Here is a 22,511-nt window from a genome sequence, read left to right as displayed (position 1 = left end):
TATCACAGAAACCAATTAAACATTTACTGATTAATTCATTGTCGTACTAATTGCTGGTATTCATCGTACCTAGGCCACATAGGCCCCAAACACACACACACACACACGCATACATACAGACAGACACACGCAAATACTCACTCACGCATACACACACACCTAGATGGACACAGAGATACACACACCTACTGCACATGTGTGAGCCAGAGACTGTATCTGTCAGAAAGATGTCGGAAAGGAGTGACACCTGAGATTTAACATTCTCAGACGAGCTGCACAGCGCCATCCATTTAAAAATATCGTCTGCAGATCTTCTTTTTGCCCTTGCTGCCGCGATAACACAATGAGGCCCGCGAATGAGCCATTGCTTTGCAGTCTCTCATTAATCTTCAAAGGAAGGAGATTTTGGGGACGCCATATTGACTCGTGTCACAGCACGGCGTGAAGATTTTCAAAAGAGCATGAAAGCCATCACTAATAAAGATGAGTGCCTGCCTGAAAACATATGTTATTGTGGTACATTTATCCTATATATGAAAACTAAAGACGTAAATGTTAAGACAGCTAACATAGCTTACACCTTATTGGCTACCTACACCTTGCTCTAGTATTTGCTGTTCTCAAAATGTGTCGCCTATGACATTTATTCATTTAGTTGGGTGGGGATCGCTCCCTTTGTTTAAAAAACAGTTTTATCAGGACTTTTTATAGTGTATGTATTAATTAGTGTGAGTGTTTTTCTGCAGCTGGACCTTAGAGCTGTTTTTTGATGTACCCCCGACCCCCCTCTTCTCTGTGTACTGGGCTCTAGAGGTTAATGAAGAAGGTTAAGGGGATTAAAGGTTGTTTAAGGTGTTGGTATGTGTGTGATTCTTTCCCAGACTACACTGACACCTACAGGCCACGGTCAACACAGTTTAAGATGGTGTTGAAAAAGGGTTGCAAGGCCCACGCTATATCAATCCCACCTCAAATGAATCCAATACTCCAGTGTAGATTTCTGTCAGTATTAGAGATGCACAGAGACCAAAGAAAAAAGGCAAGCTTTTTTTATAAGATTACATTTATCCTACTGGATTCAAAACATAAATGTGAATAAAATAACTGAGACAAAATATTGCAGTGTCATCTTTTAGCATTTACAACCATTCTTTGCAATGGTAAGCACCAGCTTACCACCTCCGTTCTACATTTAGGTCATCCATCCATATATTAAATACAATTTCTGCACTTTAGAGCAACCACATCTTAATCTTTGGGTCCAAATAGTACCGACTATCAGTTCATTTGTGGCAAGCAGTCGGTTGACCTTGACAGCTGAACACGATGATGATAGTGATGATGATAGTGATGATGATGATGATGAGGATGATGATGATGACATGTCTGTCACCATCGACCCTGGTGGTCTTTTCAAAGGTTCTTACAGCAGGTTCTCCCCTCATCCTTGGGCTCGATGGGGTTGGACAGGGTCACTGCGGAGATGGAGCCTCGCGTCACCTCTTTGCTGGCCACCTTCTTATGGATAGCTAAAGGAAAACACAGGAATCAGTAGAGGATCCTACACGCGCGCGCGCACACACACACACACACACACACACACACACACACACACACACACACACACACACACACACACACACACACACACACACACACACACACACACACACACACACACACACACACCTTTGACCTTGTAAAATAGGGCTTATAGCTTTTTGCAGGTACAGAGCATACCTTTGAGGACCTCATTGAAAGCAGCCTCGACATTGGTGGAGTCCAAGGCTGACGTCTCCATGAACATGAGCTCTCTCTTGTCTGGTAAAAGAAGATCGGATTCAATATCGCAGTTCACTTATCATGCAAAGCAAAGGATATCTTAGAATCACAGCTCACTGGACGCATGTACAGTCGTTTTTCACTCCTGTGTTGAACATATTTTTGCTATACTATACTTCCTAAACAATAACATTTGATAACATGCACACATACATCGGAATAAAACAACGACATAACAGCTCTTCAGAAATTTGGAGAACACTACTAAAATGCATGTCTATACAAACGGCCTGATAACTATTCAATGACAAATCAATGAGAGAGATTGATCAGGAGGTCGGACCTGCAAAGTCTTGGGCCTCCTCGGTGGGCACGGTGCGCACGCTATCCAGGTCGCTCTTGTTGCCCACGAGCATGACCACGATGTGGGGGTCCGCGTGGTCATACAGCTCCTTCAGCCAGCGCTCTGCGCTCTCATAGGTCAGATGCTTACTGATGTCATAGACCAGCAGTGCTCCGACGGCACCCCGGTAATATCTGGCGTAACAGAACAGAGGAAACCAGGGTTACACTTCACGTTGCGATGTGCTGTGAGGGTGTCACTACACAAGCAAGTCCATTGTGATCAATAATGTACTTAATATTTAAAAACATCATTGAACAGCATTCCAAGAGTAACAAACTAACCTCTGTGTGGTCACATGCTATGCCACAACATTATTACATATTAATCGCATGCTGTCACAGGTTGTTACCTTATTGCTGTGTAATTACAATGTAATAAGGACGCGCTTCTGTAAAGTGTTACGAAAACCATGTCAGCAGCCTGATAATGTGTTTTTGTCGGTATATGGTGTGTGTGTGTATGTGTGTGGTTGTGTGGTTGTGTGTGTGTGTGTGTGTGTGTGTGTGTGTGTGTGTGTGTGTGTGTGTGTGTGTGTGTGTGTGTGTGAGTTTGTGTGCGTGTATCTGAATGTGTATGTATGTGTGTGCGTGCTTGCGTGTGTATATATGTACTAAAGAAAATATTATTAATTACTTTCTGCCCAAATGAACCTGCTAAATTAACTTTCATAATTTATATTACTTTACAATAATTAGGTCAACGGTCTAAATTGCAAACATGATTATTATATGTAAGAATTGTGGAATTTTTATATTAAAAGAGTAATTTGAAATTAAAACAAGGTTTTAATACAGTGAACCTTAAGATAAATAGCAAGTACATTATTCTTTTCCCAAAAGTGTATACATGAGGTACCTCAGGAGTTTGGTCAATTTAAATAGCTTTAACCACTTCCAAACTTGGGAAACTAATGGCTGGGAACTGGAAATAACAAATATAGTCAATTAAATGTACGTGAACTGCTCCTAGATTAAAATGAGTCTCTTCAGACTGATGCAATCTGAAAGTGAAAGGACACATTTAAATAAGGTCCTACGAATATGTAGAGCAATTGGTAATCTGTAAAAAAATCTATTTGAACAAGATATTCTAAAATACCCCCCCAAGAGATCTCCTGATATCAGGGGCCCTCCCCCTGGGGCCCCTTCTAGGCAAAACCACGCAAGGAAAAGACTGGTTGGAAAGGTTAAAATCGGCCAAAGCATTTATGACTGCAATTCGGTTATCCCGCCAGCAGGTGCCAACTAAAAATGGTAGTGCTACCCTTCAGTGCCAGTTTCATGTCTGAAACATGTTGAACGGTCCAGTTGATGTACATCTGCAGTTGCATTAATATAAAATGATGAAACAGTCATTACTCGCAATTAAAAATAACTCTATTCTTGTTAATACCAAAGGTAGGTCTTTGTGAAACATTAAAGGGGCCCTATTTTATCGCAAGGGTGGGCTCAATTAGTCATCACAAGCCATTTGAATCTGCCTTTTCCTTAGTGACAACATAAGTGGGCGTTGTCATGAAAAAATACCAATGTTGTTACCTTTTAGTCATATAGGCTTTGTTTTCTATTCCGTGTATTGTCTTGCCACCCTGCTTTTCCTCAGTGTCATCTAAATGTTTACCTTTGTGCTTGGGTCAGCCACCCCACCATTGCAGAGATGTCGTCTAGAATGTTAACCTTTGTGCTTGGGTCAGCCGCCCCACCGACCTCAGTGGCATCTAAATGTTAACCCTTTTGCTTGGATAACCACCCTACCTTCCTCAGCGTCAATCAAAATGTTAACCTTCCTACTTGGGTAAACCTTTCACAAGGGAGAAGGCATCCCCTTATGCACTCTTCTGCTTGATGAGAACACAGGCAACTCTGTGTCTTGGGTAAACATTACCTGATTTGATTATTGACATCTACAAAGTGGGGAGGATGGGAAACTGTATAAATAGCTCTGCCACACTGTATTCTGGACTCACTCTGCTAGAGAGGAGTCTAATGTATGCAAATAGGTTAAGTGTTTACAACTATTGTGTGCTTTTTGCATTTAGAAATCTCATCTGTTCTAGACGCAATATCTCTTGAAGGAAATTGCCATGACAGCGTCCTTCTACGTGGAGGTGCTGAAGGAGCTGGTACAGACAGGGGTGACTAAAACCTCATCAGGGGTTGGCCAGAGGTGAGTCATGAGGTCTGGATCGTTGGATCAAGGATATCTTCATTGATGATTAATATTACATTAAAAAACGCTCATATTTTTAAGTATATGTAATTTAAATCTACAGAGATGACTCATAGAGTTGACAGTTGCAGTAACACAGAGCGCAGTCACTGTCACTCAAAGTAACCACCTAGGTCTTATTTTGAGTCAGGAAAAACCCTGTTTATATCTGTATGTGATTTTTATGTGTGTGTGTGTGTGTGTGTGTGTGTGTGTGTGTGTGTGTGTGTGTGTGTGTGTGTGTGTGTGTGTGTGTGTGTTTGTGTGTGTGTGTGTGTGTGTGTGTGTGTGCGCGCCCGTGCGAGTGCTTGTGTGTGTATGTGATACGTGCGTGTACGCGTGTGCGTGTGTGTATGTGATATGTGCGTGTGTGCATGCGTGTCCGTGTGTACCCACGCGGAGGTGATGGCCCGGTAGCGCTCCAGGCCGGCCGTGTCCCAGATCTGGGCCTTGATGGTGTTGGTGTCCAGCTGGACCGTCCGTGTGCTGAACTCCACCCCAATGGTGGTGCGGCTGTCGTGGTTGAACTCGTTCTTGGTGAAGCGAGACAGCATGTTGCTCTTGCCCACACCAGACTCACCTATCAGAACCACTGGGGGACAAGAGGAGATTCTGACACTCAAGACCGGCCTGTCAGGGCATGCTGTGGCAAGAAGCAGTCATCCAGCCAGCCAAATCCTCTTAAGTTGTCTATTAACCTGAGAGGGTTTGGCTGTCCTGCCCGGTGTTTGACTTGATGACATCACACAGCCGCAGTATTGCTTCACACGACCACTCCATTGAACTTCTGATGGAATGTAAGGATCGAACCGAGTTCTACCGAGTCATGTACTATGACATACTGAAGCCAGAAAAAACGAATCTTTCACAACAATAACACTTCCCCATATCGACTTGCAACACATCTAGAACTTAAATACCGCATAATCTGGTCAGAAGCCAAATAGTAAATACATTGTTACTTCCTCCTTTCCAATCCCCTCCCTGTATGCAACCCATGGCATTTTTTCAGAAATCTCAACAGATCCTCTCGGCTACGGCAACGACAATGGAATGTCTTAAGGTCAAAAGCTGGCTCTGTTCTCTTTCAAAAATACCTTGAAACAACGTCAAAAATAGAAGAGGAAATGATCCACTTAGAACGAAAGATGTCACTCACCTTTGAAGACAAAGTTGTAGGAATCATCGGAACCCATGCTGTGTTCAGTGTCTGCAAGGATTCACCTTACGGTCAATAAGCCCGGAGCCGGGAAACACCATCAGATCCCCAGTGTAGAAGGGAGAAGGGACAATGTGAGGAGAGAGCAACAGCAGAACAAAGCCCATACACCGCCAACATACAGTACACAAAGCTTTTTCCACTCTCGCCTAGAGAACCGAGTGCAGTGGATTCATGAAAACGTAGTAAGGAAGTGAAGGAGGAAAGAAACAGGTTCAGCCTGACCCTCCCTCCTTCCTCCCACCTCCTTCCTTCATTTGCAGATAGGGGCAGTGCCGGAGTGAACAGCGACCAGCCACGGCCGAGCCACGGACAAGAGTTCCTGTTGCATGACAACCAACTGATCAGGTGACAACATAGGGAAGGGCGGGAGGACGGGTGGAGAGCAGGTGTAACAGGTAGAACCACTCACACACAAACAGACAGGCTCCACCCCACCCTGTTATCCAGCTCTACCGCTCTCCGTTTGTGCCACTGAATGACACCCAACACTGGGCGAGGAGAACAAAGAGAACTCATTTGAATGTCACCAGGGAGCCCGGAGGCTAGCAGGGAGTGGCTCAATCCCAATCCCTCTCACAGGCGCGTGCCAACTGTCGTAGCGTCAATGAGGATCTTTCTGCATTATAACAGAGCGCAATGCTTTATGTTGTCATTGTAAAAAGAAACACTAATGATCAGGTCTACCACCAAGAAGGGTGGGAGTCCTACTGGGATATTCAGAGGAGTTTTCAATTTGTCACTTGGTGTGAAAACAGCTTGAAAAACCAGAAGCCTTCAGACAATACAGCATGAGGCAAGCAACGTAGCAATCATTATGGAGGTGTGGGTGTAAATCAATGTAAGCCAACTATATATATATTTTTTTATCTACCACTTTATAGAACACAATATGAATATGTGATCTACATTCTGACAGTACACATGCATGCTCATGTTCATTTAAAAAATGTGATTTTGGCAACATTTTCACAAAACTAAATTGTGGGGGCACAGACAAGTGGCGATCCACTATGCAATACACAATACACAATAAAGTGGTTTAATTTAGTTTTTGTATTGTTTTTCAAGTTAGCGCTGATTTTCTTTTACATGTTTGGTCGTAATAGCAGCAACACCATTAGGTATTTATTCTGAGGCTACAAAAATATGAATAATAAAAAAAAAGATTGAGTCATCTTCATTTAATTAGAGCGTGAAATGTGTGAGAGGTAATATTCTAATATAATTGTGAAAAACTTTTTCTCTCTGAAATATCAACAGTATTTGAAAAATACTGAACATTTTCAAAAGGTGCGAGAGTTTCTTACAATGTGAGCCTTGGAACCAGTCATTTAAATCAAGAAGGATCAATCCAAAGACCAACACAACCTGTCAACTTCTCTGGGTGAGTGACATGAAAACTTCAGTAGATGAGGCTCAGGATAAAGATTATAATCCACCATACAGGGTGATTCAATTTGTAATTCACATGTTGTATACAATATGACAAAGAACAAGACACTTATTTAAAATGATTGTATATATACTTCAAATTTAAAAAGTTACATTTAGAAGACCCCTCATTGTGAATTACCCTCATAACATCTACACTCCATTTATTTCACCCCGCCTCCAAGCAACACACCCCTAAGATGAAGGAGTTCAAGTCTCATATAAGGACCTGCAACAAAATTAGTTAAAACGTGAAATAGACGATCAAAAGATTGTGTTGCAAATATGCATCGTATGCGTTCTACGTCTGGTGCCAGAAGGTAAAATGTTGCAATACACTGATTTCAAACCCTGCCCAGGATCATTGAGTGTTAATGGTTCAGAGCTTTATTGCAATATTCCAGGAATGAACAGCAATTTTCACGATGATTGAGCCAAATAGGAGCAAACAATGAATCACAATTCTCTAGACCCTTGAGCTCAGCCACGGCTGCGGCCATTTAAATGGATCAACTCATCCATGACATGTAGACAGACTTGAACCACTAACAACAATTACAGTTAAAGCCATTAGACGGGGAACCAACTTCTAGAAATATATTATAGTATGCCAAAAAAAAAAAAGACATATCATCACTGTCCATTAAATTACACTGCGCCAAAAAGTTTTTTTTTTAGCAAGATTTTTTTTATTATTCTTTTTTAGTACAGTACTGTTAAAAGTTAGTTCCAACATGTTGAATTGGGAGATGTATTTGTATCAGCTGAGGTCAACAGACAAAGCAAAGCTATAGAAGCAGTTGCCAAGGTTACCACAACTACAATGCTGAGATTTCCAAAAGCAAAAAAAAAAAAACTAGAAGTTCAATTTACATGACTATATTTCCACCATAACAAAATAATAGACTTTCCATTATGTCTTTAATCATTTTGATTTCAGATTTATTTATTTTGTTTTAGGTTTGAGACTTGCAATAATTATCTATTGGTACTATCTCCACCTCAAATCGTCTTAAATTGGTATGGATAAAATAGAAGAAAAAATGATCTTCCTGGTGTTCCTCTTCAACCGGTTCTCAATGATTATGGTGAAAAATAAATGACTTCTTTCTGCGTGAAAGCCATTCTAGATATTTGGCCGAAAATTCGGGTTTCCGACCAATCCTGGATAATTGGTCGTGCTAAATTGATGTCAGTTAAGAATGCCTTTGAGGGAAGGGAGGGGTAGGGAACGACGAAGGCACAGAGGTAGTGCTTTAAAGGTGGAGAACAGCCATTACCCATGGCTAGAGGCAAGCCGTTCTGGAATGACCAATCATAAAATTGAAGTGTGGGAGGTGCACGTCATTAAGAAGCGCTTTATAATTTATTGTGATTTCATATATAACCCGATGGCCTGTTCGTTCAGAAGTCTAAAATAAAGGTGAGTGAGAGTGGAGGGAATAGAGGGGCGGTGTTAAAGAGTTTAATGAACAAAACAAAAAAAGGACAATCTCTTGCTTGTTCTTTCGAGACTGTCTAAAAAAACGGGAGCTCCACAATATTAAAAAGCGATAACTCAGATTATGTATATATGTAAATGTGTAGAGCTGAGGACAAAGCCACATTATGTCACTCTGGATTCAAGCTCTATTCTAGGCATGTTTGTCTGCAAACAAGTCTCCCTCTGACTACAACCACCCACGGAAAAAAAATAATTAAATTAAATAACTGGTTGTGATTCTCATTGCTGATGCAACATAACACCCCCCTCAGGTAAGGAAATGGTCAAGTCCGCCACTGCAGCAGTGCACTGGAACAGATCCCTGTGGATGGCACCAACAGGATCGGGGAAGGGGGGGAAAAGAAAAAAAAGAGGAGGAAAAAGAAGGGTGGGGAAAGAATCGGAGACGCAACATGTCCGTGTTTCTTCTGCAAAGGTTGAAACCTCTTCACTGGTATTTCTCTTGGTTCTGCCAGACTTCTGTCAGGGTCTTCACGAAGATGCATGGATGACAGCGAGTGAGTGTGTGGCTTGTTGGTTGGTTGGTTGTGTGGGTGGGACGTGTGCATGTGTGTGAGTATGCACCCTTGTCTGCATGTGTGTCTTTACGAGGGCTGTGAGCCCAGCAGTCTCTCGATGGCCGCGTTGATGTCGCCCCCGGTGGCGATGAGGGCCTGCAGATTGGCCTCTCGGTTGATGAAGCCCATGGCGCTCAGCTGGTCCAGCTGGGACTGGAACCGGACTTCTGGTGTCTGGGTCTGCGGGGGGGTGGGGGAGCGAATCTTATCAGACATCTGGACAATTGGGGGGGATTTAATTTTGTAGCGCAGCCCATATATTAATATAATAATTGTTGTTACGTTGTAAAGCACAAGCATCAGTATGTTTTGCATGCTCTTTGGCGTTATTTCACTTCCATCCCGACACACCTGTGTGCTTTGGGTTGACGGACCCTACCATATATACTGTCTACATAAGCTTGAATTAGCTGCTAATAGCCTACCAAAATCACACCTGGTAAAATTATAGGGGTGCATACATCTTTTTTATATGTGACTTACCAAATCAAATATCATATACAGGCTCAAGAAAGTCATGGCATGGCAGTAATGATGTAAGAGACAGTAATTATAACAAGTGGACAAATGCTTCATGAGGAGATGTATCTCATGTAAGATCAAACATGAGACCAAGATTAATAACACATATCTCAACCTTTATTTAGAAAAGTTCTGGGGTCTCATGTATAATACAGTGGGATCGATACTAAAAGTGAACTTGAATCACAGTCCACGTGGAAATTGCACACATGCATCAGTGTCAACACACCCTCTAAACACCCAAATTCAACAATGAAGGGTCAATGCAAAGCACTAAATGAACGTTGATATAAATGAGCCTGCAGATAAATGGTACGTTAGGAGGAATCCTGGCCACAAATGAGATGAAGCATACTTTTTTTTGCAATTGGGTAACGTGGATCTCAGAGAGCAGAAGATTTGTGTTTGCTTAGGCTATATCTTTTCAAATTGAAAAAGTGCTTTGGGAATATTATGGCTTACTACAAGCACTTGTACAAATGTATTTAATATAGTTTATTCTTTAATGCAGTTCTCCTGTGATGTTATGGTTAAATTTAGCCTTTGGATCTGACGTGCCTGTTATTTCAACTTGTTTCCTTAACCTGGCCACCGTAATGGACAACTGGAGAATGCATTCATTTTCATTTTAATGTTTTTTTTAAACCAAAAATAGATTGACCATGTATTGTCCACTTGGAATTTTCAGAGACGGATACAGCCCAAGATGTGACAAACAAAAAGTCCACTTTAGTGTTCCAGCATTAAAATGCAGTCCGTTGAATAACACTCATTGTTTGGTGTGAAGCCACAGGGCAGTTTCCTTCAACGTGGTGCAGCAGGTGCTGCTAGGATTGGTCGGATCCAGATAAGATAGACGTGATATACGTCAATGAGGACACATGTCCAAAGTGCAGCAAAAGACCAAGTGCCCCTTTCTCTTTGGCCTGAACTGAATAACTAGGTCACCATTTGACATTGAGGGTATTTAGCAGAGGCTTTTTTCCAAAGCGACCTACAACGGTTCATACACACAGTGACCACAGCGGAGTCTACCATGCAAGGGACACCTCGACACTAGGCTGGGCGGAGCCGGGGATCGAACTAGCAACCTGCCCACCACTTCCATTTTTGCTCCTTGTAATTTCCAGTTTATTTGTGGTCATTGTTTTTGTTTCTAATTACTGGTCAGGAGTGAATATCAGTTCATATAACTCAAAGACATACTTTTAGGGGTAAAAAATATATGCATTCTATTAGGTATATGCATGTGTGTGAGCAGATGAATATTTTTCAATCAACCATTATTTTTCACAGTACTCTAAAATCTCAAAATCTGTGTTTGCATGCGCTTGGAACGTACCGTTGCAGTTCCTCCTCCTCCCAGTCCTCCACCGAGTCCTCCTCCCAGTCCTCCACCGAGTCCTCCTCCCAGTCCTCCCAGGCCCCCTCCGAGTCCTCCAGCTAATCCTCCCAGTCCTCCTCCTCCCATTCCACCCGCACCTCCGGCAAACATCTGGAGCATCTGCTGCATCAGCTGCTGCTGGGCGGGGTTTGTTCCCGCGCTGGGGGAGGGGGCGGGGCTCTCCGGCACCACACCCCCAGCGGCGGGGGGCATCCCGGGGATTCCACCCGGGACCAGACTTCATTGGAGAAAAATACAATTAAAAGCTGCAAAATAATTAACCTGAGCAGGTCCATAGAGTGTGTGTACGACTGTTTGGGCTCATCGAGAAGGTGTGCCAGTGTGTTTGTGTGCATGTGTGTGTACGTGCGTGTGTACCTAGGCATAAGTCCCGGTGCTTCTGACTGCAGTGTCTGCAGGCCCTGCTGGATCTGCATGAGAGCCTGCATGGCCCGGGGGTTGGTCATTACCGAGAGCGCCTCCGGGTTCTGCATCTGTCATCACACACAATGGTTCCATCAACAGCCAATCACAACCCGATCCTTCGTTTCCTCAGCTACAAAGACCCTTTGCAACACATCCTTAAAAGCCATTACAAGCAGTTATCCATCCATGTACTTGATGCATTGCATCAATCAGTGTGGATGTTGCTGCAGCTGTGGATTTTACCTGCTGCAGGAAGACGGGCATATGGGACCTGAACTGTTCCTGCAGTTGCGGATTTCCGGCAAATAAGGGGTTGTTCATCAACACCTGCAAAATAAGTGGCGTTAGAATACATTGATTCTTCATGTGGTATTGACATTAATGTCACCTTAAAAATCTGTAGTAGAATATACCCAACACATCTTCACGTCTTTGGCCATAATAACAATATCTATACACCTTTAGTACCAGTGTCCTACAATCCCATGAGCACATAGATATAGCATGAGTGCTCAGATTTATATTCCCGCCATAGAGTGGTTATTCTGTGCCGAGCACCAATGTCTAAAAAGAGAAGAGTCAGAACCATTCTCTCCTGATTATTGTTCTTTCAAATCAGATTTGATTTGCTGTCATTTAAGGTGGGCTTATAGAAAAGCTCTGCGCGTGTGCGTGCCAATGGGCTGCCACACAGCAAGCTTAGCCTGCCGGTTCAATCCCTCATTAATATTCAATACAACCTGTGAATAAAGTCCAACATAATCAGAGTCTAATGGGATACACGATCAGAATATCAATGAGCGGCCCGTTTTCTAGATGCACTCTCTAAAAATGCGTTGTGTGTTCGAACCTGGGACGCCAACTCAGGGTTCTGTGAAAGGGATTGCATCATGCTGCGCATGTAGGGGGCAGACAGCATGTTCTGCATCAGCTGCGGGTTCTCCGAGATCTGCTGCATCAAGCTCTGCATACCGGGGCTGTTGAACATGCCTAGAAGACCAAGACATTTAATGAGGTGTTGTTTTGGGGGGCGGGGGGTGTTAGATATCTTGCCAACAGGTAGTCTGCGGACAGAGGGGTCAATGATCAAAAACACCCCTAACCACTAGAATTCCTGTAAAAACAGACTCAAAGAGAAGTGTGGGAATGTACGCGTCTCTTCTCTTTACCGTTCCCCAGACTGCCTGCGTTGATGCCCAGGGGGTTTGTGACGCTGGGGGTGGTCCCAGGGGTGGTGCCTGGGGCGCCTGCAGGGCCCCCCCCACTCTCGGCAGGGTTGGTGGCGCTAGGAGGCCCCCAGGGGTTGGGGAGGGGCTCCCGGTTCTCTGTCCGTGACGGCTGGATGCCAGAGTCATTGGTCCCCCCCAGGGCTGAGAAGGGGTTGCTACCAAACTGTGTGGACAGGGATCGTTTTTACTGCATTTGGTCATATAGAATACAATTTAGTCTAAATGTGACTAAAGTGAGGCTTAGCATGATCATAGGAAACTACAAAAATAAAATGGCCTCGAAAGATAGGTTTCTAATTAAAATTGTGACCATCTATTTCTAATTGATGCTGAACAGATGAAGGTCTGGTCCACCCACCTGTTCTCTGGCAGCGCTGAACATGGGCTCCTGGATGTCGGTGTACATGCGGCGGAGGGCATTGTACCCCCCGGGGATGCTCTCCAGGTTGCTAAGCGCCCTGTCCTGGTTACGCATCATCTCCTGCATCATGGCTGGGTTCCTCGCTAGCTCCATCGTCTGAGGAATACAGAGCGCGAGTTCAGCACCGATCCTATACTCCCTGAGATAAACCCGAGAGGACGTTTGGAGTCGGACGGCCTCACTTGTCTCATGAGCTCTGGGTTGTTGAGCATGTGGGAGATCTCCGGGTTGCGCTCCATCAACTGCTGCATCTGAGGGTTGGCCACGATCATCTGCCGCATCATGTCCGGGTTGGACATCATGTTCTGCACCAGCGGGTTCTCCATGATCTGGGACAGCATCTCTGGGTTGGACATCAGCTGCCGCTGCATCTGCTGCTGCAGCTCCATGAAGTTCCCAGAGCCCATGCCAAGGCCGGCCAGGTTGGACAGGTCGCCGAAGCCAGCTGGGAAGAAAGAGGGGGGAAAAGATAATCATGAAAGACATGAATTGATGTGTTACTATTAGAGTATTTTTAACTGAGAAGCAGTGGCTTCGCTCAGTTCCTTCTAATGTCAAGTTGAGCAAGAAACCTTAAATGCCCAAACACCTCCTGACAAGCTGGCTTTTGCCTGCATGAAAGTGCTTTACAAAAGAAAAGGACTGTAGTAATTAAGAAGACACTTTTAATCAAGTGTATTAAGTTATATGACGTTGAGGAGCAGGTAAGTGAATTACCTACAGGTAAGCTGCCGACAATGGGGAACCCAGTACTTTTTGGCTGAGAACAAACACCCAAGACACTAGCCTACCCCCCCGCACCCCACCAAGGGTTTATAATGGTATCCTGTACGTATGGGAGTGGGTCTGTAGGATAAGATAATGCAGGAGGGACTCACATAGTAGGTTAGGGGTCTGTGTGGGAGGCGGGGCCGTGCCAGCGGAGCCTGCTGCTGCTGTGGTGGTGGCAGTTGAGGTTGCGGTGGTGGGGTTGGCCATCGGACTGGGGGTTGAAGCATTGCCCACTTGGCTGGAAGTAGAGCTTGTGGACGAAGAGCCAGCGCCGTCTCCAGCTCTAGAGACGGAAGGATCAGAACTGAGAATCTGGCATACAGTCTGCAAACAAGCGATGGTGTGAGTTTGCAGAGATAAGGGTAGGGGATGAACAGATAAGGGATTGCGCAGCATTTAGTAAAAACACAGAAGTGCCACCGGGGAGTCCTAGATCAGGGAAAAACATTTAGCGACGGAGAGAAGGGTTGTCCCTGCTGCATTTCCTTACTTCTGTGCCGTCTTAATTACTAAGTGTACTGTCAGGCCGTCCTTGATGCCGTGCTGGTTGAGGCTGTCGCCATCCTTCAAGATCTTTCCGGCAAATATCAGAACCAACTGATCCTGTTTGGCCTTGAACCGCCGCGAGATCTCCTCCTTAAACTGAAAACAGAGAAGTGCGAAAGGGGAAATAAATAAAGGGACAGCACCGAAGGGACACCGAGTGGAGGGGAAAGATGTGAGCAAAATTAAGAATGGTTGTAAAAAATAAGGAGGGCTGGAGCAAACCAATGTGGCGAAACTCTAACATACTCTCGTACACAATATAATGTGAAACCAAGCCATTGATCAGCAATGTTCAATTTGGAAGATTTGTGCTTGGATTGATTCTTACATAATAATTGCACAAAGCTTGACACATAGATAAAGAAATCATGACAAATGGATAAACCTTTTCTGAAGATATTCTACCACTCTTAAGATAAATTAGTTGTGGCCTTGGTTTCCAATAACCACATTCTCTCACGATAGTTTCCTACCATATACATCACTGATAAGACTGAAGGTTTCCAAGACATGCCATCTAGCGAATATGGTGGGGAAACGTAAAGACTACACATAATGACTGAAATAAAACAATGTATTCATCTTTATTCTAATCAAAAGCAATACAATCGAGGAGATACTCTCTATTCTATCCTGATGTGCAGGACTCAATGAAACATGTGGAAGAATGTTCTAGAGTCCATACCTTCTGAGAGCTCATTTCACCCCACTGCTTTATCAAACAGGTTGAGTAACATAGTAACATAGGCTATGGTTATTTTAGGTTATATAGATGTTACATTACGTTTAACAAGAGGACAGCCCATCAGCTGACACTTGTTTGGCTAGCTAACATTAGCCCACAGTGGAAGCTCATCCGCCTAGCTGTCGTTAGCTAGCTAGCCGGCAGTCCACCTCACTCACATCGCCACTATTTATCCAGACCGCCTCTCTGAGAAAAACACTTTACAGTTCATATCTTATACTGTCTAATGTATTGAGCCGACAATCGATTCAATAGGCACATCATATCAGTAGGCTAGTAATACGACAAATGCTAGGTTAGCTCGTTAGCTCCTAGCTAGTGTGTGCTAGGCTAAAGTGGGCAGGGTTAGCATGACAGCGTAGCCCCGCGCTGAGCGCCTCGGTCGGCTAACCCTAACCCCGATACACACCTGGGTGACGGAGGCGTCTTCACTGATGGCGATCTCCTCCTTATCTTTGGGGGTTTTGACTGTGACCTTGATAATAGTTCCCTCCGGTGCGACAGTTTCATTATTGTTGTTATTTCCAGGATCCGCGGCGCCGTTGTCAGCCATCTTTACTCCTCCGATGGAACAGCTTGGGTTCGTCAGCTTCCGGGTCAGGAGAGGTCACGTTTCTTTCCAGAACGAACCATTGGGACGCATGCGCTTCACATCTTTGGTAAAAAAAATAAAATAAATTAGTATTGATATACATGATATTATATATAGATTTTTATAAATAATATTATTTTCAATTTCATAATGATGTATGGTCATCTTTGAGAGTTCCCAATCAGACAGACAAATACATAACTAGTGGGTATTTATGGTTCTATTATTATTAATTAATTATTAAAGTTTGAAGTTGTGTAGTGAGGTGAAAATAGGCCTTTGTAAATGTAGGTCTGTATGCAAACACATTTAAACACGTTTATATATAATTATGTAGATGAATAAATATATCCTAACAAATTGAAGTGCTTCTTTCATCAAATTCCCGGCTGTGTTGGAAAAATTGTGAAATAATGGTTCTGTTTGCAGATTAATGGATTATAGGCTGGCCTAGTCCATTAATCTCATCATCACCAAATGGTCTGTATTTGTAGTCTTCTGACATTTAGCTAATTATGACGCTGAATGACGGGTTGAAAAGAATGAATGATCTGTTCAATGTCTGATAAACTGACTTGGTGAAATGCATTGTGTAATGAATTTCGGGTTAAATTAATCTAAATTTCACTCTGTCGTCATTTTCTTGTGATTGTGACTCACTTTCCTATGTATGGCCTGTGGGCTTTTTTTGTGTGTCTTCATGTGCATTTCTATGTTTCTGTTTATGATTTGTGTGGTGGGGTGAGCACATACTGTATCTACATACACATGTACTGTATATATAAAAAACATTACTTGAATATGAATATACTACGTATATATATAAAATACGTAGAATATATAAAACATATAACCAAAAATATGGAGATACAGTAATGAGGCATACATTCTATTGCAGTAAAGAGAAGCCTGGTGGTGTGTGTCTTTGTCCACAACCCACGTGATCTCTCAAAGCAAAGTGTCTATTTCAGCATTTTGCATTCACTCCATCAGGAACGCATACCTATGCATATCCCCTGTTCTAGGGCACGCCGACTGCAAACAAACAAAAACAACACAAAATATACAGGGGAGACCCCCACCACCACCCACCCATTCCGGATCCAAAACCAAACACACACAGACACACACACACACACACACACACACACACACACACACACACACACACACACACACACACACACACGCACATGCACATGCACACACACACACACACACACACACACACACACACACACACACACACGCACACACGCACACGCACACGCGCACGCGCACGCGCACACACACACACTCACACACACACACACATACACACATACATACAGACAAATGAGTACTGGGTTAAAGCCCCCCTCCCCTCAGCATCATGCCATTCAAATGGCATGATGCTATACAGGAACATGGGGTTGGTCACAATAGATTGTGCTTCCATCAACAGAAAACAGAGGGGCTAACTTTTTGGATTGTCGCCCACGGGAACTCTTTCTCTCACTCTGTGCCACCAACATCTGTCCCTCTCTTCCCTTGCCTCGTAGAGGTGGTTTGTCAAGAGGCTCCAATTACTAAACGATAGAAGGTAAGTAGTGCCACCGGGGAGTTTATCTTGCGTGATGCATTTACATTGTCCGTCATAAAACAGTTGGCATTGACAGAATATGACGAAAAAATCTGCTGGGGAAATGGTAGCGAATTCTTGGTGAGGATGCCTGAGTTATAACTGACATAACCTTGTATCATACTGTATCAATAATTGCTTCTGCTGAAATAAAATCGATTTTTACTGGTGGTTAACATAGCACAAGGTGAGTTCTGAGGGATTATGTGCATCTAGATCATTCCATAGGATGAGGAACATGCATGAAGAAAGGTTTGTAATATTATACTAATACACGGCTGGTAACATTTGATGGTATTTGCTTTGTTTGATTTGTACATTTTTACCTTCACATGTCTCCCGCTGATACTTTCATACATTACATGCATATTTTTTAAGCTAATTTGATATATACATAGTTTTGTAGATTTATTTTGGCTGATTAACCTGATTCTGTGTTATTTAAATTAAAGACATTATTAATAGGGCCATTGTAAAGATCAATCAGTTATCCAATTACATTTTCATTAATTGGTTTTATGTTATAACTATTATAAGTCCTCTGCTCTGTTTTTTGGATAGTTTGCCAACATTCTAAACCATATTCAATGTGTTAAGCCCTCTACTCAAACATGTACCTTCCTGTAGCATGCCACCCTTCAACCCTGAACTCTTTTCTCTGTGTCCTTCTCCACAGTGATAGGTGCTCTGCAGCAGGCCTACAATCTCAGCTCAGGATGTACAGTTTCATGGGAGGAGGCCTCTTCTGTGCCTTTGTGGGCAACATTCTGCTGGTGGTGTCCACTGCCACAGACTACTGGATGCAGTACCGTCTGTCCGGAAGCTATGCCAACCAAGGCCTGTGGAGGTACTGCATGGCCAACAAGTGCTACATGCAAACCGACAGCATAGGTAGGAATAAGATTCACATACGTGTGACTTTTGGTTTAATCTCCCACAGCCCTCTACCCTAGGTTTGAAAAATAACTTTGAATCGGTTTTAGAAACAATAAAAGCCGGTTAAAAAATTTGAACCATCAACCAGTTAAATCAGGTAGAGCCACCTGATCAGACCATGCGTTATGACATTTGTTTGTATAATTTGGATTTATTGCAAAAAAGGAAATGAAGCTGTTATATAGTCTGATCAAATAAAATAAAAACCTTTCCATACAAGAAAAGCAATTATCCCAAGCAGGTGGAAAATGGCATCCTTTCACAAGTGCACATGAGAAACAGCGAAACAACCCTAGTAACCCTTTCTCCCTGACCTCTACAGCCTATTGGAATGCAACCCGGGCCTTCATGATCCTGTCGGGGATGGCCTGTTTTGCGGGCATCATCGCCGGCATCATGTCCTTCGCCCACTTCTCCTCCTTTGAGAGATTCAACCGCTCCTTTGTTGCAGGAATCATGTTCTTCGTCTCCAGTGAGTAGGCTGAACAGTGGAAACTCGTCTCCTCCATACAACTCACACCTGAACACAGATACGCATGCAGTGCACCTTAAGATCTAGTTCTTTAAACACACACACAAAAACACACACACACACACACACACACACACACACACACACACACACACACACACACACACACACACACACACACACACACACACACACACACACACACACACACACACACACACACACACACACACACACACACACACACAACCACACATACAAAATATAACACACGTCACACACATGCATAAGTAACACACACAAATAAAATACTCATTATAATAATACATTTTATTTATCTTTTCGTCCCAAACAGCTTTCTTTGTATTGCTGGCCATGGCGATCTACACCGGTGTGACAGTCAACTTCCTGGGAAGGCGCTTTGGTGACTGGCGCTTTTCCTGGTCCTACATACTTGGCTGGGTCTCTCTCCTCATGACCTTCTTTGCTGGTAATCAGAGACGCAATGAGTATCTTAAAACCTTGGAATGTTACCGATGCATGGTAACTAGTTGTTGAAGTTATTATCGAAATACTGGAGATTTTTTTTTTTTTCAAATTTTATAGTTATGTTTGCCTTCTAACACAAAATTCAAGTCAAGCTCAGTAGAAGCCACTTGGGCCTTGTTCGTGTAGCACACAATGCACTGTGTGATACACAACATTTCTTCTTTAACACCAATGTCTTTATTATGATTGATTATTTGTTTAATACCCTATACTGTATATTATAGATATAATATATATACACATATATATACACACGTATATATATATAGTATATATATCATCTACCCTAAGATGATTGATCAAGGAGTATACCTTTTTTTGTCTTCCAGGTATTTTTTACATGTGTGCCTACAGAATGCACGAGTGCAGGAGAGGCAACGGCCCACGCTAGAGGGAGACAAAGAGCCAAATGAGTCCGAAAGGCCCGTATCAGGACCACATGATGTCAGAGTACATCACTGTACACCTTCTACCATAGAGAAGAGTTGTCAGCATCAGGAATTAATAACAATAATTATACCTTGAATTTATATTACTGATTGTCAACCTTGGTCATTTTGGTCTAATTGATGAGATGGAGATATTTTTATTGTTGCAATACAATATTTTGCATCATTTCGGAAATGTGTAAAGAGAAAATACACAAATATATTTAGTTGATACAAACAAATTTAATATTTCAATAAAGTGCCTCTTCTCATATTTGGTGGATGTTTTATTCCTGTTGATTTTAAGTGCCCCACCAGTCCAATGTACAGTATAGTTGTTGTTGAGAAAAGCAAAAGATCAACTACGAGAGTACCGGTTTGGCACTGGAGTTGTAGCATGCAGACTAATATGGTCGTACACTGTAGTGTTTATCTCCATCCGGACAATCTCACTCCAATCATCATCAAGAAAGACCAGCAAAATGTGCGTTTCCATTATGGTTTTGATAAGGGAAAAACGGTGGAAATGATAAGGCTAAGTCAATGCTTCTATTCTTTGATTTCATATCAAGATCTTAGCAGTGGGAAAGTTAAACTTGCGGTCAATCTTCAGTTGTTTTTCTAATGAAGGCGGGCTTCCTTTGGCTTCCCGCCGATCAAAACTAGCATTGTTTCAACACCTAGGCTACCTATTGTTGATAACAGGGTTTATTTTCTGTTACTCTATCTCGCTTTAATCTAGTCTTCTTCCATTCTCTGCGGTGTTTGTGTTTATTATTCCTCATTAGCTGGGAAGATATTTCATAGTAATAATGAAAGCTTAATAATGATAATAACAACAGTTTGCTTTATCGACACGTTTCCATGCTTGGTGCTTCCAGAAGATTCTGTGATGAATATATGCATTGTATATCTTAGGTGTTTTACTGGGATTATATCTTGGCCTGGTTAAAGACAGATAGATGGGGAGGATAAGGGTAAGCATGAGAAGATGAAATAAGGAAAACATCTCTATTATTTACTTATTGATATTGTACTTTACAGATCATTATCATCGTCATCACAAACATGCCACATAACACTACACACATTAAGATGAAGTCATGAAGAGTCATTATTCAAGGCTAGTATGACATTTATTTAGGAGAGGCACTGGCAATTTATGATTTTATTATTATATCATAAATTCTGCATTTTTGGCCTGCCCTCAGCCAATGTGTAAGGAAAAGTCAAGAAGAGGTGATGCAGTCCCGCAGCTGGCTACATGGGTTGGTAAATGACATCTTCTTTGATTTGCAAAGTATGTGACTGGAATGCAAGGTCACCCCATGTAGCAGACAGTAGGTTTCTAATATCCTACTTAGTGTTTGTTCAACAGTTTCGGTGTGACCCCCTGGTGGGCTATGTTTCTTATGTTACAGCTTGTTTAAAACAGGTGAGGATTTTCGAGGCACGCAATTATGATTGACTAGACTTTAAGCTCAGCAGTGCCCCTCTGTCTCCAGAGGATCCTCGCAAGCAGATGTTCACATAAAGCCTCGTTCATATGTAGTAAAAAAACACACACAGTAATACACAAACTGACGTTGGTTGGGTCAATTGTCATTTCATTGCCAACTTAAATAAGAAAACTTTCAATAATAGAACGGATCAATAAATAATTATCACTATATCGCAAATATTGTATCTCTGTTTAGAACTCTGTGTGTGCACTTATGTTCGTTAATGATTGACATTTCAGTTTAGTTGCCCTGCTTTCCTACTGTCTGGGAGCTCTGGCGGGGTTACTGAAGTGACTAAAGAGGTTCAGCTGACACAGTACAACCTTATTCAAACTGAATTATCCAAACCCGCCTCTCATCCCATAGACTCGGCGGCTGCACATCCTAAACCCAACCATCAACCCTGTCCTGTTTCCCCAGTTCCCCTGGAATGCTGGGCACAAATCCTTGTTTTTTCAGACCTAGTTCCCAGCTTTTCCATGTATGTGCAGCCCTTCTAAACGATATGGTGGAAAAGAGTCTGGATCAATGTAGTTTACCAATTTAGAGTCAAAAACATATATATTACTATTGCTGTTTATGAAAGCCTTTATTGGGCCACAAAAGTGAGATATTTTGTGGTTTTGAATGAAGTGCACCAGACAGAGTGATATTAAAACATTGCACAGGAAACAAAGAAGGGTAGGCCTAATGGCATATAAATGTATCTTTTCATAAATCAAGTATACAAATACAATAATAGAGAACATGGAGTTGTGCCTTTGACTTTAGCTATTTATTAGACTGGAGATGTAGAAAGCTGGAGAAAAAGGACAGGATAAGGTTCCCTTAAAGGGGTCTCTTTGGTTTGTTTTCAGATGGAAGGAAATAATCATAATTCCAAGCCACGTCATTTTCTCAACCAAATGAAGATTAGCGGATATGCTCGCTTTTCGTAGACTTGCCATCAATGAGATGTGCTAAAATTCGGACTTTGGATCAAAATCACAATAATTTCGTCTCGAATGAAATACTAGCCTGGTTGTGTCTCATCTGCAGCTAGCTTATCCTATTACCTATAAAGATGTCTGTTGACTGAGTGCTTGGGAATGGAAGCACACTCACATCAGGTTGATAACAAGCCTGCCACTCATTAGATGTAGGGGAAAAGTCTGAAGAATGAAGAAAATACCATGATAATGACTGTTATGGTAGCTTATACTGGTCATTAAGAACTGTTTAGCTCTGTTGCCACATTTTAAACATCTCCATTGATTA

General features: G+C 42.5%; 3 protein-coding genes across 4 annotated transcripts; 1 reads left to right on the top strand and 2 right to left on the bottom strand.

The window, feature by feature from the left end:
* Positions 1-765: 765 nt before the first annotated feature.
* On the bottom strand, positions 766-5,903 carry LOC130376092 (ras-related protein Rab-25-like). The gene is made up of 5 exons (XM_056583317.1): positions 5,556-5,903; positions 4,793-4,988; positions 2,126-2,319; positions 1,741-1,821; positions 766-1,529 (listed from the first exon to the last, which is right to left on the bottom strand). The coding sequence occupies exons 1-5, from the start codon at positions 5,590-5,592 to the stop codon at positions 1,414-1,416; spliced, it is 624 nt and encodes a 207-aa protein (XP_056439292.1). The 5' UTR covers positions 5,593-5,903; the 3' UTR covers positions 766-1,413.
* Positions 5,904-6,424: 521 nt separating this feature from the next.
* Positions 6,425-15,740, bottom strand: ubqln4 (ubiquilin 4). Its single transcript, XM_056583019.1, has 11 exons — positions 15,564-15,740; positions 14,354-14,505; positions 13,971-14,146; positions 13,275-13,537; positions 13,030-13,188; positions 12,612-12,834; positions 12,293-12,432; positions 11,686-11,769; positions 11,395-11,510; positions 10,975-11,254; positions 6,425-9,290 (listed from the first exon to the last, which is right to left on the bottom strand). Exons 1-11 carry the CDS (start codon positions 15,705-15,707, stop codon positions 9,138-9,140), a joined length of 1,890 nt encoding a protein of 629 aa, XP_056438994.1. The 5' UTR covers positions 15,708-15,740; the 3' UTR covers positions 6,425-9,137.
* Positions 15,741-18,077: 2,337 nt separating this feature from the next.
* Positions 18,078-19,715, top strand: LOC130376085 (lens fiber membrane intrinsic protein-like). Of its 2 annotated transcripts, none has more exons than XM_056583308.1 (4): positions 18,078-18,258; positions 18,626-18,775; positions 19,131-19,265; positions 19,654-19,715. In XM_056583308.1, the coding sequence occupies exons 1-4, from the start codon at positions 18,084-18,086 to the stop codon at positions 19,713-19,715; spliced, it is 522 nt and encodes a 173-aa protein (XP_056439283.1). In that variant the 5' UTR covers positions 18,078-18,083. The 2 variants fall into 2 exon arrangements, with proteins under 2 accessions (XP_056439283.1, XP_056439282.1); XM_056583307.1 differs by having other exon boundaries at positions 18,084-18,279; positions 18,542-18,775.
* The last annotated feature ends 2,796 nt before the right edge of the window (positions 19,716-22,511 follow it).

The sequence above is a fragment of the Gadus chalcogrammus genome, chromosome 22 (assembly GCF_026213295.1).
Source record: "Gadus chalcogrammus isolate NIFS_2021 chromosome 22, NIFS_Gcha_1.0, whole genome shotgun sequence".
Taxonomy (NCBI): Eukaryota; Metazoa; Chordata; class Actinopteri; order Gadiformes; family Gadidae; genus Gadus; species Gadus chalcogrammus.
The sequence above is the reverse complement of the archived record's forward strand: the minus strand, read 5'-3'. Positions and strand labels throughout refer to the sequence as shown.

What these genes read in the sequence shown, in the direction of transcription:
- LOC130376092 (XM_056583317.1), bottom strand. Translation starts at nt 5,592, where the DNA reads ATGGGTTCCGATGATTCCTACAACTTTGTCTTCAAAG. An exon ending in CTACAACTTTGTCTTCAAAG is followed by an intron (nt 4,989 to 5,555) that starts GTGAGTGACATC and finishes CTTGTCCCCCAG; the next exon opens with TGGTTCTGATAGGTGAGTCT. An exon ending in TTTCAATGAGGTCCTCAAAG is followed by an intron (nt 1,530 to 1,740) that starts GTATGCTCTGTA and finishes GTTTTCCTTTAG; the next exon opens with CTATCCATAAGAAGGTGGCC.
- ubqln4 (XM_056583019.1), bottom strand. Translation starts at nt 15,707, where the DNA reads ATGGCTGACAACGGCGCCGCGGATCCTGGAAATAACAACAATAATGAA. An exon ending in TCAGCGCTGCCAGAGAACAG is followed by an intron (nt 12,835 to 13,029) that starts GTGGGTGGACCA and finishes CTGTCCACACAG; the next exon opens with TTTGGTAGCAACCCCTTCTC. An exon ending in CGCAGGCAGTCTGGGGAACG is followed by an intron (nt 12,433 to 12,611) that starts GTAAAGAGAAGA and finishes TTGGTCTTCTAG; the next exon opens with GCATGTTCAACAGCCCCGGT.
- LOC130376085 (XM_056583307.1), top strand. Translation starts at nt 18,084, where the DNA reads ATGTACAGTTTCATGGGAGGAGGCCTCTTCTGTGCCTTTGTGGGCAAC. An exon ending in TAGGAATAAGATTCACATAC is followed by an intron (nt 18,280 to 18,541) that starts GTGTGACTTTTG and finishes AATTATCCCAAG; the next exon opens with CAGGTGGAAAATGGCATCCT. An exon ending in AATCATGTTCTTCGTCTCCA is followed by an intron (nt 18,776 to 19,130) that starts GTGAGTAGGCTG and finishes CGTCCCAAACAG; the next exon opens with CTTTCTTTGTATTGCTGGCC.